We start from the raw sequence: 13,435 nt of genomic DNA on the forward strand, positions 1-13,435 counted from the left end.
TTCCAGAGTAGAGCTCCAAGAACCTGAAAGATCTGATGAAGCCCAGTGTGATATTAACATTTCAAAGACAGCCTCAGGCGACAAAAGCGCTACACATTTTTAATTAAAGAGTAAATGCCATATGACTATCCGGTTTTTATATGCTTTTCTTTTCAAGTTTTGACTGACCTTTTTCTTGTCTGTCTAAGCCTTCCCAGAAGGCAAGAGAATATTACTATTAATAATAGAGGGGGCTTCACGATTCCCTCTAAGTGAAATAGCCTCCCTACAATGCCAGCTCTGCTCTCTATGCCAGGAGCAGATTTTAACTGTTTCTTTTCATTTCGGAGCACAGTTGTGGGTCAAGCCCACCTAACTGGTTCCTGGCTCAGGAATCATGTGTAAGACTAACACCTCCTGTTTCAGATTCAGTCTCTTAATGTTATAAATTGTGTTTTATGTAAAACTCCCAATTCCTGGAATTGTGGCTTTTATCTACCCTGAATCTCAGGTAGTGCCTCATTCCATCCTGTATGCCTGTGACTGAACAACTACCTTTTCAGTCCGGGTGGGAGTTATGTATTTTATGGCCTTATAGTGTTAATATTAATATTTTGAAGTATAAAGAAATATGTACTATAATAATGTAATTACTGAGAAAAGTCCACCCTCTGCTAAGGAGTTCCTGTCCCTCTGTGAGGGTCAGTAAGGAAAGTGGTGGCCCAGTGTGCTGACAACAGTGAGCAGACCAACTCAAAATCTGGGAAATTAGAGACAGAGAAGGAACCTGTTCTGTAGCCATTACCGTCTGGGCTGTTGCTAATGTTAAGGAGGATCCACCTGCCCAAGAAGCTACTGCTGAGCCTTAGCAAAGAGTGCTGGATAAAGCAGGAGAGCGCTGTGCATCATAAACCCTGCTTCTCTTCTCAAAGAAAATGACTGTGACGATGGCCTGGGGCAACTGTTCAAGAGCCAAGAGAGAGATCGCAATACTCAAAACAGGAAAGAAAATGAAAGATCTTGACCAACAGAAATACACATGAACGTTCAGTCTGTCCAGTCCTTCGACAAGCCATAGGAAGAGCAACGGATGGACAGTCTGTCCAAATGGACTTAAGGCCGACTGCAGTTTCCTTGGAGGTTGGTGATTGGTTTTGATGATAGCCAGGTTGTTGTGATGTTTCATCTGGCTGGAAGCACAGCTGGGTGGGGAGAGCTATCATCTTAATAATGGGGTGAATGGAAGGAGGCTTAGGGCTCTTTCAATGAATGGCCGAGAGGGAAGGAGCTGGAGCAGAATTAAAAGGACCAGAATACAAATTGCCCAGAGGCTGACTTAGCCTGCAGATGTCCTAAGGAGGTGATGGTTGGCCCAGAGAAGGGCTAGCCAACTTGTGTCTGAGGACTGTCTATGCGTCATTCTCAATGATGGGAAACCTGGGCGCAAGAGAGGAATATATTAGCCCTGTAGAAATGAGGTAGGAGACTCTGGCTCTAAGGCAGCATCACTAAGGGATGGAGAAGCCTCAGTCCAAACCTAAAGAGAACTTTGGGAAAGCCACAGAAATAGTAGTTCTTCTTATTCTACATAAAGGACCCTAAAGGGTTATAATCAGCTGTGCTAGCCATGCTTGTACTTGTAATCGTATCATCTGTGTGCTCTGCCCTGCCCTTGCCTTCCTTAGGCTCTAAGCATCTTGCTGTTTTGTAACATGTTTTTTTTTTTACTTTTTATTTTATATTGGAGTATAGTTGATTAACAATGTTGTGATAGTGTCAGGTGTATAGCAAAGTGATTCAGTTATACATATACATGTATCTATTCTTATACAGAGCAGTTCTCAATAAATTTCTATTAAAATGATGTAAAAGTCTAAATTTTCTTCTTCTATTTTAACAGTACTTATAGTCTGATATTACTCCCTCTATCCTCCTAATGTATGTCCTTCCTCTTAACAGCTCTAAGGTAGCCCCATTCTCCAGTCACCTAGCTAAAAGCCTCTGACTCACCCTAAACCCTCTCCTCTTCCCTTTCCTCTGTGTCTCATACGATTCTATGTTTATCTAGTTACTGAGACATATGTCAGGTAAGGGATGTTGTTTCTCCGGATAACTAGGAAATCTGAAGTTAAGGAAGGGATACTTGCTTTTCAGTTTGTAATGTTTTATACCATGTAATGTGTGCTTGCATGTACATTAAACAAAAGCTTAGTATAAAAATTTATTCATTGAAAATACTCCGATTATAAAATAAATGCATGTAATTGTATTGTATATTTGAAAGTTGCTAAGAAGCAACTTCTTCTCATCACAAGAAGAAAAATTCTTAACTATGTGTAGTGATGGATGTTAACTTATTGTGGTGATCATTTCATACTATACACTATATCAAATCATTATGTTGTACACCTAAAAGTAATACAATGTTATATGTCAACTATATCTCAATTAAAAATAAATACATGGCATGTGAGAAGAGTCATTATGGAAATTATGGAAAAAAGAAAACTGTCCAGGCTCTGTGAAGGCAGGACTGTGTCTAATTTCTTCACCAGTGGATCCCAGGCACCTAAGGTAGTACCTCAAAACTATTTGTTTAAAAGGGACTTCCCTGGTGGCACAGTGGTTAAGAATCCGCCTGCCAATGCAGGGGACATGGGTTCGATCCCTGGTCTGGGAAGATCCCACATGCTGTGGAGCAACTAAGCCCACGCGCCATAACTACTGAGCCTGCGCACCACAACTACTGAAGCCCATGCGCCCTAGAGCCCGTGCACCACAACTACTGAGCCCATGTGCTGCAACAACTGAAGCCTGTGGACTCTAGGGCCCGCGTGCCTCAACTACTGAGCCCGCGTGCTGCAACTACTGAAGCCCGTGTGCCTAGAGCCTGTGCTCTGCAATAAGAGAGGCCACCGCAATGAGAAGCCCGCGCACCACAACAAAGAGTAGCCCCCGCTTGCTGCAACTAGAGAAAGCCCGCATGCAGCAATGAAGACCCAATGCAGCCCAAAATTAAAATTAAATAATTAAAAATTTAAAAAAAAATTAAATAAATAAATAAAAAATAAAGATTGAATAAAACATTAACATGCCCTCTGGTGAAAACATCCCCTCTTTGTACATTAAATTCTCTAGGCCTTCTGTGTGCCAAGTCTGAGAGAAAGAACCCCAAGAAAGGTGAAAAGTGAAACAGTACTAGCTAATATTACTGGTGTTTATTTTGTACCAGGCATTCTTATAAACCTTTAAACTCACTATCCCATCTAATCCTCACAACAACCCTGTGATGAAGGTACTGGGCCATTATGCCCATTTTGCTGATGAGGAAACATAGGGACAGAGAAGTCACAGTGATTTACCCAAGGTCATTAACTTAGTAAGGGGCAGAGCTGGGGAAAATTTTGCGAATCATCATCCCTTCCACCTCTTTATTTCCCAGCCTTGTGTTTTCTGGCCATGGAAGAGGCCGCATCTTGGTTGGTTACAGGTTGAGTGCCTACACTCCATCTTACACTACACTACCTCAGCCTTCCAAGGTGGTGCCTCCAGAAGACCCATCACTGAGTTTTCCAGAAGCCATTCCATCATCTCATAAGTCCAGAAGCTGTGGATGATAAGGCACGTGATATGACCAATGAATATGTTTTTGGTCAGAGAAAACGTGAGCTACGGTTGCTGACTCTAACTTCTTCCCCTTATTATACTTTTGCAATCTACCCTCCTCCCTCTGCCCTTCTGAAGCCAGTTTCATCTACTCAGTGTCCTCACATTTGTGAACCCAGGCTAGAAAGCAAGGAGTCATCTCTGACCACTGCCCTCTGACCTTTCCCTTGGCGCCCACTGCCCACACCCACCCTCCTGCCACATCTGGTCATCACCAGGCCAGGCAAAGATTCCTCCAGCTTTAGCATCCAGCCACTGTTTTCTCATTCAAGCCCTTATTTCCTCATTCCAAGAACATGACAATCACCAACCAAATAATCCCAGTCTACTATCTCTCTTACCCTGCATTTTGTCCAAAACATCAAAAGGAACAAGGAGATAAATAGTGAAATGAAGGTCTCCCTCACATTCCTTTTCCCTAGCCACGAAGAGGCAGCACTGATCTCCAGCTTCTTATGCATCTTTCTATAGATACACTATGCCTCTAGGTAAGTGTTCATGTGTGTTTAACATGTGTATACATATGTACACACATATATAGTATGTGTATACATATACATACATACACATACATTTATATGTGGGTGTGTGTTTGTGTGTATGTTTTCCCCTTATTCAGGCAGATTTGCTTTTACTCTATACCTAAGCAACCTAAAGAGCCTAAACTAAGGATCTTGCAAAGATAATTAAGAGAGATACCAGTCTTTAGTACGACCCTTCAAATTAAAAACGTACTTCTTTCATGTGTCAGTTTTCAGTCTCACCCGTATGCCAGAATTATTATGGATCTTATAAAAGTGAGGTTCCATTGGCTTTCACCATGGCTACCGGTTCACACCAGGAGAAAAAATACATATAGATACAGAGTCCTGCACTGTCTTTAGACACAAATTTCCGAACCTGTTCTAATCTGAACAAGCTAGATCCTAGGTCTGGTGAATAAATTCTGCACTGAATCTCCTGTTTCCTACATTTCATGTATTTGTCTTTATTTACTTTGGTTGTACATTCACTTTGGTTGTACATACATATCCACCAGTAACTTTCTGAGAAAGGTATGTAGGGATTAAATTTAATGAGATTTTGTGTATCTGAAAATGTATTTATCCTACTCTCTCACTCAGTCATTTGGCTCAACAGAGAATTTTGGATTAGAAATCATTTCCATTGTCTCTAGCTTCCAGTGTTGCCCTTGAAAAATCAGTAGATATTCTGATTCCTTATCTTTATGTGGAAGTTTTTAGGATCTTCTCTTACCTCCAGTGTTCTTAAATTTTGTAATGAAATACCTATTCACCCACTATTATTAGCACTGAGGTGGCCTTTTCTATCTGGAAACTCATGTCCTTCACTCCAGGAAAATGTTCCTGAATTGTTTCATTGATTATTTTTCCCTCTATTTCTCTCATCTCTCATTCTAGATTATTGGATTCCAGTGTTGTACCTCCTAGAATGATCCTCCTATTTTCTTATCTTTCTCTCCTCTTCTCTGTATTTTTGTCTTTGTTCTATGTCTTAAAGGTTTTACAACTTAATTTTCCAATCTGTCTGTTGTATTTTTAAATTTCTGCTATCATGTTTTCATTTCCAAGAGCTCTTTTTTGTTCTCTGAATATTTCTTTTTCCAAGGACCTTGTTGTTCATGGTTGCAATATCATCTATCAACTCTCTGAAGATATTAATGATAGGTTAAGCTTTCTTTTTCCTGCATTGTCTTTGTATACTCCAAGTTGTTTCTTCTTGCTTTGGTATATATCATCCATGTTGGGGGATTCCTTAAATATCTAATATTCCTTGATTGCCTGTTCATGTTAAAAGTGCAGAACTGAAGATTTGTTTGGAGGATCTGAGTCTATGGATGGCCTTGTTAACTTTAGCTTTACTGTAAAGGGATCTGGCAGGAGCGCTTTGTCAGGAAACCATCTTTAGGTCTTTCCTGTTGGGCTGGTAGTTTTCCAGTATCTTGCCTGAAAGGTAGAAGTCTGGCTGTCAGAATTTTGGGAGACAAGTGAGAGAAGAGGGGTGTGTGTGTACGTGTGTGTGTGTTAGTGGTGGAGTCTCTGCAATCTTTATTCAGTATGTATAAATTTACTCTGTCCCTATGTTTTCAGTAGGGTAACTCCATCCTCAAATGTGTGAGATGTCCCTCTTTTCAAACACTTTCTGCTTTTCCCTCTCCAGATAATAAAACTCCAGATTTCTGCCAGGGTGGGAGCGGAAAGTTGCCCAGTGGTATGGAGTGGGAAAGAGAGCTCAGCTTCTCAAACAACTTTTACCCAGTATTCCTTATTTTGGCCCTCACACTCACTGTCAATTGGTTCCCAGTCTTGCCATTTCCTGAGGCTTTTGATGACTCTGGGGTACAAATTGGGTTGTTTCTTGGTTTCTACACTGACAGGAAAGATTTGGCTATTCTGCCTTCCTAAGTTAGTTACCAGGCATCCATCTGTTTTTCAGATTCCAAACTGTTGTCTCCTTTCTTATTCTTGTACTTGAAATTAAAAAATATTTTTTCTTTAGTTTTAGTGGAAGTTCAGGAGGTAATGGAATTAGATGTGTGTATTTAATCAATACTCTTACCTGGAACTCCACTATTCAAAATTTTCAAGGACTCTACCATTGACTGCCTTCAGCCTAAAATCCAAAGTCATCAACAGTGTGACTCAAAACTAACTCAACTCTTTACCAACCTTATTTTTCCCTCTTCTCATATTGGATATCCATGATGCTGCCAAATTTAACTACTAATAGTTTCCAAAATATAGCTTGTATTATCTGGGTTGTTTTCACTTGTGCTATTCTGTGTGTCTCTGGAATATTTCTCACCATCTCTTTCTGCTTATTGGACTCTTGTTCATCATTAGAGCTCAGCTCAAATACCACTACTTCTGTTGGGTCACATACCTCACCACTAGCCAGGCTGCACAAAATTGACACAGTATCTTGTGATCCAAGAATACCCATTCCAGCAATAATTCATTCCTGTCCCAACACTTCCTTTCCCCACCAAGCACCATGACTCTGGCCACTGGCCAGTATATAGAGCAGCTCCAGGTATCCCAAGGGGAACCTCAAGCCACTGAATAAGCAAGAGTTCTTGTTCACAGCCTTAGTCCTAAACTTCTTGGTCTGGGTAGTTTCATGCTCTACCTGCCATCTTCACCCCAACCATCCTAGCTCTCAACTGCCCAGCTGCCTCCTGTCCTTGCCACAACACTCAGACCTGACAATCAGCTCCACCTCCCAGGTTAGAACTTTAGTTTCCCACTCTAAGAATGACTTGGATTTACTCCCTTAAAAAAGCTGCCTCTGGCCACCCAGGATAATCATCCCCCCATCATCTCAGCCTTCAGAACCCATTATTTCAGAGCGTTCACACCAGACGAGCTCTTCCCAGCCAACAGGAAGCAGGATCACAGGGTACATACTTGACTCTATACAGGAGGTAGAGGTATCTACCCTGTATCTACCCCTCAATTTTAGTAGAGATCCTTATTAACTAAAGTAAAACCTCTCATTTCATGAAATCATATAATTCTAGAGCTTAAAAGAAGTCAAATAGTCCTTGGCCCTCATGGGAGATGGAGGCTAGGTACCACAGGAATTGGGAAGCAGGGTCTGGAGAGATGGGAAAGAAAGTGAAGATTCATTCAGAGATGGGTGGGGTGGTGGCAAGGTTAAATTAGACTAGAAAAGGAAAAATGTCCATTAGAGCAACATTTCTGAACCTTGCTACACTCTGTTTGCCAGCATGTAACAAAATGCTTCTAATTATGTAGGCAGTTATCTATCTGTTCCTTATAACTTTCTTAAGAAAATACTTTCCTGCTGACAGTGCGTTAACAAACATTGAGGATAAAAGGCATGATAATGAAGGAAACAAAAAGGGATCAGAATCAGTAGTTTCCACATCTTATAAGAAGCACATAAGATTTCCCACTGCTCGGGCTTCCCTGGTGGTGCAGTGGTTGAGAATCCGCCTGCCAATGCAGGGGACACGGCTTCGAGCCCTGGTGTGGGAAGATCCCACATGCCGCGGAGCAACTGGGCCCGTGAGCCACAACTACTGAGCCTGCATGTCTGGAGCCTATGCTCTGCAACAAGAGAGGCCGCGATAGTGAGAGGCCCGCACACCACGATGAACAGTGGCCCCCACTTGCCGCAACTAGAGAAAGCCCTTGCACAGAAACGAAGACCCAACACAGACAAAAATTAATTAATTAATTAATTAATTAATTAATTAAAAAAAAAAAGATTTCCCACTGCTCAACTTATTTCTTATTAATCTACACTTTCAATTAGAGTGATTAATAAATTTTCTTTAGTGGACAAGGGCAATACATCTCAGTATGTATAGTGTCCTAAAGTAGTACTCTACTTTAGTAGAGTCTAAATCAGAATCACAGAGTTCAGGGAACCATAGATGCTATGCCTTAGGTCAAGGCTGTCTACTAATGACACTTTCAGAGGAAACTAATACCTAGCCTTCCTCATGCTGGCACCAATTATGTTCTTCCCTATTCATACGTACACAAGAACAATGAAGTATTTTTATAAACAAGTGTAACTCAACAAAGATTAGAGTGCTCAGTACCTTTTAAGTGTTTTTATTATGAAAAGATGCCTTTTAAAAATACACATGAACTTATTTCAGAAAGTAGCTCTCCACCCTGGCAGCAGTGCCAGCTTGATACTACTCAGCACATGTGGCAAAGTGGCATCTCTTCCCATGATCTGATTGTAAATCATTGTTCCTGAGGTTAAATGCTGTGAACTCATGGATTTCCTAAATATAGAGAGTACAGAGTAAAGAGTCACTAAATAGTCCTAACAGTCTATTAGAAATGGAAGAAACATAGAAAGCATCCAGTAGAGCCCTTCCATTTTATGTGGCAAATGAGGGCAGAGGAGAGGGATTCACCAAACATTAAAGAGAGCTATGACCAAAAGTCAGGTTCCCCAGCTTCAGTCAAGGGTGCTTTCCACCTTACTGTGCCTTTCCGTGCTTCCTGTTACCTGGACCATCTGGGAAATGGGCATTGACAGAGTATAACGCAGCAAGAGCATGGACTTTCTGTCAAGTAGACCAGACACTGCTATAGTTGGCATGTAACCTTAGGCAAATTACTTAATCTTTCTGATTCTAGGTTTTCTTATGTGTAAAATAGGGTTAATACTACCTCCTTACCTACCTCATAGAATCAGGGGCAATCCAAAAGATACAAGGATTATACAGTTAAAGAAGAGAAGGGAAGGGAAGGGGCTTCGGCAAACAAGCAATTGGGTACCTTGTTGCAGCAAGGTGGGGCTGGCGGTGGTGAGGGAGCATTAGAAGCAGGAGAATGGGAACAGGAAGCCATCGTGGAGTAATAGGGGTAGGCGTGGGTTCTTTCATATAACACTCAGCCCAGAAGTCCCCCCACACCCTGCCGAAAGCCAGAAATGCTCCTACAATACCCCCCGCATCAGCCTCATTTGAAGAAGTCTCTCAGCATCTAAACCCAGGGACTGAGATGATTCATGTAATCATGTTATGCACATGGGACTTTTCCATCCTTACTGTCTGAGGCCAAAGCCATCTTTCTAAGACTCCCTTTATATTTCCTTTGTCAAGATTATTTCCAGACATGTAATAATTTCTACTTCTCTGTCATGGTGGCAGAGAGCTCTGTCCTTACTAAGTGTAACATGAGATTCTAAGCAGCCGGACTGAGAGGAAAAAGGGGATCTCTCAAGGGCTAGGGCCTCCCTGCTAAGATTTTGGAGGACTTCGTCTTAAAGGGTAGTCGTGCAGAGGACGGTTTGTTGGGGGAGGGGTGTACAGGAAAAACAGGAAACTGGCACAATTAACCCCTACAAGTTTGGCATTTCTAAGGAGATGAACTAGGAGAAGCCTCCTGATATTTCCAGGCTGGACCCCAGTGCCCAGGCTCATCAGACTGAAGACAGGATCAAGTAGACTCCACTACAGAAGCAGATGCAAATGACAGGGAAATGAAAACTTAAGTGAGCTGCTTTAGGAGGGATGGACCACAGGAGTTCTCTGCACTCAATCATAATGGGAGGAAAGAAATCCTAACATTGGATATTAGAAAAACTATATGATTCAGGCATAGCCGGCAGACTGAAAATAGTATTATCAATCACAGTCTTTGATTTAGTCACCAAAGTGAAAAAACCTTTTTCTATGTCATAGACCCAGCATGGGGTTAGGGCAAAGGTTAATTTCAGATGTGAGAGCGCAGAGACAGAGTGGGAAGCAGGGGATCATTGCTCCCAGAACACTGTTACCTAATAATTAAAGCCCTCCCTTAAATTCATATTTGCAACCCAGAGCATATACCTGAAGCTTATTATTAGAACAGGCCAGGGTATGGTCACCATGCTAACTGGTAACACAAACTAGTTACATGCTGTTTCCACCAGTACACCTGCCACTTTTTAACTGCACACATCAAGTATTTACCCTCAGGCTTCAGGCCTCACAACCTCTGTAAGAATAGCTGAGCTGTGTCCACTTGATGGGAAAACATCAAGCCCATTCCATTAAAAAAAAAAAAAAAAAAAAAGCCAAACCAAACAATTAAATCAGTCCTTTACTTTTTTTTTTTTTCTCCAGTTTTCAATTTACTTGTTGAACTCTCTTGGAGTCACAGCTTCAGAGTTATATTTGAGACTCTCATTATCCATTTAAAAAGAAAGGAAAAAGAAGGAATGCTTTTTTAACATTAAAAATAAATCTTGTTCCTGTGTCCAAACCAGCCATACATATTAACATGGGTGAGTGTCCCCAGGGTTTAAACTCTGGCTGGAAAAAAAATATTGTAGCAAGATTCAAAGAAACAAGATGACATATCAATGAGAATTTTAATTCTCCCTGAGTAATTGCTTATATTAAGAACTTAATAGAAATGGTTTATTTGCAGCAGGAAATATAGGTAAGAGATGAAAAAGATCTCGTATCAGGGTGTTTAGCATTGGAAACAATTGTCAAATCTTCCCAACACTAGGTAAGGGGTCGATGCTGCCTCATTGCCATTGTCATCGTCATCATCATCATCATAGCTATTTATTGAGCACACTACATGCCAGGCACCCTGTTAAACAGCTTACATATATTATCTTGGGAAGAAGGAAGAAAGGCTGCATCATCTTGTAGAAGTTTAAGAACTCATTTTAAGACGAGAAGGGAGAACCAAAAGGAAAGTGTAGTGATATGAGATAGTATGAGAATTTAGAGAAGAAAAAAAATTATGAGAGCAGCAGAACAGTGAGCAAGTATGTTACTGTAGTGGGGCAGAGTGGGGAGGCGCAGTCTAAACCCAAATTGTCCTACACTAAGACAGGTATAAGTGATCATGAGGAGAGAATTGGTGGGGAAGAACTGGTGTTGCTAGGGAATAATTCATCCTAAAAAAAGAGAGAATCCAGGCACAGATGTTTGATTCAAGAATCATGGAACTATTGCCAAGAGAGGTAAGTAGATTTTGAGGAAACCAGAGTATCTGTCCCTCAGCTTATTGTCTGATTCATGTTTAACCTGAAGATGGAGCCAGTCCTAAGAAGCAGATCCAGGAGATAAATCCTGGTGATGTCATGCAGGTACTGTTCCCACCACACCTGAAACAAATGTACTCCTGGGCTCTCCAGTTATGTTTTTCTTTCTCTCTCTCTCCCTCTCCTCTCCTCCCACCCTTTTTATTCCTCAAGTTGGTTTTATTCTTTAAGTCATACTTTCTGTTCTATACAACAAATATATTCCTAATTGAAACATCATAGAACAGAAAAACCTTGGCTCACCTGAGTCCAGCACAATCAATATTTTTAGGCCACTCTCTTTCTCTCTCTAGCTTCATTTTTGGCTCAGATTTTCTCTGCATGTTGATCTCTTCTCCTGTTACAGGCAGATTCCTTCGGTGGAGCTAGAAAAGACATCCACAAGCAACTCTAACTTATGTTGTCCAGAGCATCTTTTCTGTTAGCTCCAGCAGAAATATCCTTGAGAGGAAGCTGATTGGGCTTGTTTGGGTCACATGTTCATCCCTAAAGTAATCAGCATGGCCAGAGATTTTTGACCTTATGAAACAGGTCCAAGTATTATTCTCGTCTTCTCCCTCCCCAAAATGCTAGGGGAATGGAGTCAACCCAAACTTAAATACATGGAATTGGGGAAAGGTGGTGTACTGGATGTTGCTGGTGCCCCGCCCAGGCCCCCTTTAGCTTCATGGATCCCCCAGATGCTGTGAATGTTGACTGACAATGAGCCACAGCTGCCCTCTCTTTGAGACCTGCCCTTGGCCAAATAGGAACCTCCTCCCCTAATTCTCTTTATTTAAAATTTGACTTTGTTCGTTGTGAATTTGGGGGGTTAATTTTGATTTATTTAAAATATTGCATTAAAAAAGTATTCACCTTGATTACTGAGATTTTGGTACTCCTCTAACTTTACCCTGCTCACCTCACCCTAGTCCTAGCCCTGGCTAAGAAGCTGCACTCCAGCCCTCTGCCATCCCCTCTGGGAGCAGACCTCAGCCAATGATTAACTGATGTAGGGGTACAAAAGGTTAGCCCCCTTGCCTCAAGATAGGACTAACTCTGCAGTTGAACTTTGTTCTAGAACTCCCCATGGGATCAGATTCTACAGCTAGTCTTCAGCTAGGACCACATTCCTGCTGGTTTTCATTCCTGCCCTGTTCCTGCCTTCCTCACTCTCTTTTTCTAAGAGCATTCATGGCAAGTTACTTGGATAAGATTCCCTGTCTTCAGGGAACCCTACCTAAGATAGTTGATACCAAAACAGGTCCTAGGAAGTAGACACTAAGTGTGAGATTTTGTAGTTGGATTACTCACCAGCTGGATGACAATGAGGACTAGATTTTGAGACTGCCTGGATGCTGTGGTGGTAGACTAAGGCTTACCTGTAATGAGCTATAGAGGGATACAGGTACAGCGGGATGTACTAACTGGTACAGTGTCCTAGCATTAAAGTCACCTGGTAATCTCTTAAAAATTCCTAACCAAGACCACACCTAAGACTAATGACATCGCAATTTCTTGGGGTAGGACACGGGCACCAGTATTTTTAGAAGCTCCCAGATGATTCCAATGTGTTGACCAATTTAGGAACTACTGTGTCAGGCAGTTGAGGGGTATGGGAGCAATAATAACTGTAAGGAAGAACCGTGGGATCAGATAGCTGTTGGTAATCACTACTGATTCTTTGCAGAGAGAAAATCACAGGCTCAGCTGTACTCAACAACTTTAAGCAGTGAAAGAGTCAGAGTATTTCCTTGACGGCATTTAAAAAGGAGTCCCCTCTTCATTTAGCTGTTATCAACAAGCATATCACAGTGGTAAACAGCTTATTAAGTGCATAGCATGATATTGACATCTTAAATCAGAGGCCACAAACTCCTTTGCATGTAGCTGCTGATCTTGGAAATGTGGAAACCCTGCGGAAGGCGGGCAGTGACCTAAAGGTTGTTGACAAGCAAGGGAAGACTGCCCTGGCCGTGGCCACCAGGAGCAGCTGCAGCCTCATCATGGACACGCTCATTAAAGCCGAGAGGTGCTACGCCTGGAGAGAGGGCCTCCTTGGTGGCGCAGTGGTAAAGAATCCGCCTGCCAATGCAGGGGACACGGGTTCGAGCCCTGGTCTGGGAAGATCCCAAATGCCGCGGAGCAACTAAGCCCATGCGCCACAACTACTGAGCCTGCACTCTAGAGCCAGCGAGCCACAACTACTGAGCCTGCGTGCCACAACTACTGAAGCCCACGTGCCTAGAGCCCG

The 13,435-nt window shown here is 42.0% G+C and overlaps 1 protein-coding gene and 1 long non-coding RNA gene across 5 annotated transcripts in view; one reads left to right on the top strand and one right to left on the bottom strand.

The window, feature by feature from the left end:
* CD86 (CD86 molecule) overlaps positions 1–10,587 on the top strand; it is a 76,410-nt gene extending 65,823 nt beyond the window's left edge. Inside the window, exon 7 of one of the 2 annotated variants that reach the window (XM_082394974.1) lies at positions 12–10,587. In XM_082394974.1, coding sequence (XP_082251100.1) covers positions 12–27 — 16 coding nt within the window. In that variant the 3' untranslated portion in view covers positions 28–10,587. Of the gene's footprint in view, positions 1–6 lie in introns of both variants that reach the window. The other variant, XM_082394975.1, reaches the window with a different exon arrangement.
* Positions 1–13,435, bottom strand: part of LOC309630149 — a 118,082-nt gene that overhangs the window by 68,238 nt on the left and 36,409 nt on the right. For 2 of the 3 annotated variants that reach the window (XR_014245453.1, XR_014245454.1), the window contains exon 3: positions 11,446–11,567. This is a non-coding gene — a long non-coding RNA (uncharacterized lncRNA). Of the gene's footprint in view, positions 1–10,671; positions 11,568–13,435 lie in introns of those variants that run through there. The other variant, XR_014245455.1, reaches the window with a different exon arrangement.

The sequence above is a fragment of the Balaenoptera borealis genome (assembly GCF_965194805.1).
Source record: "Balaenoptera borealis genome assembly, chromosome: 5".
Classification (NCBI taxonomy): Eukaryota; Metazoa; Chordata; class Mammalia; order Artiodactyla; family Balaenopteridae; genus Balaenoptera; species Balaenoptera borealis.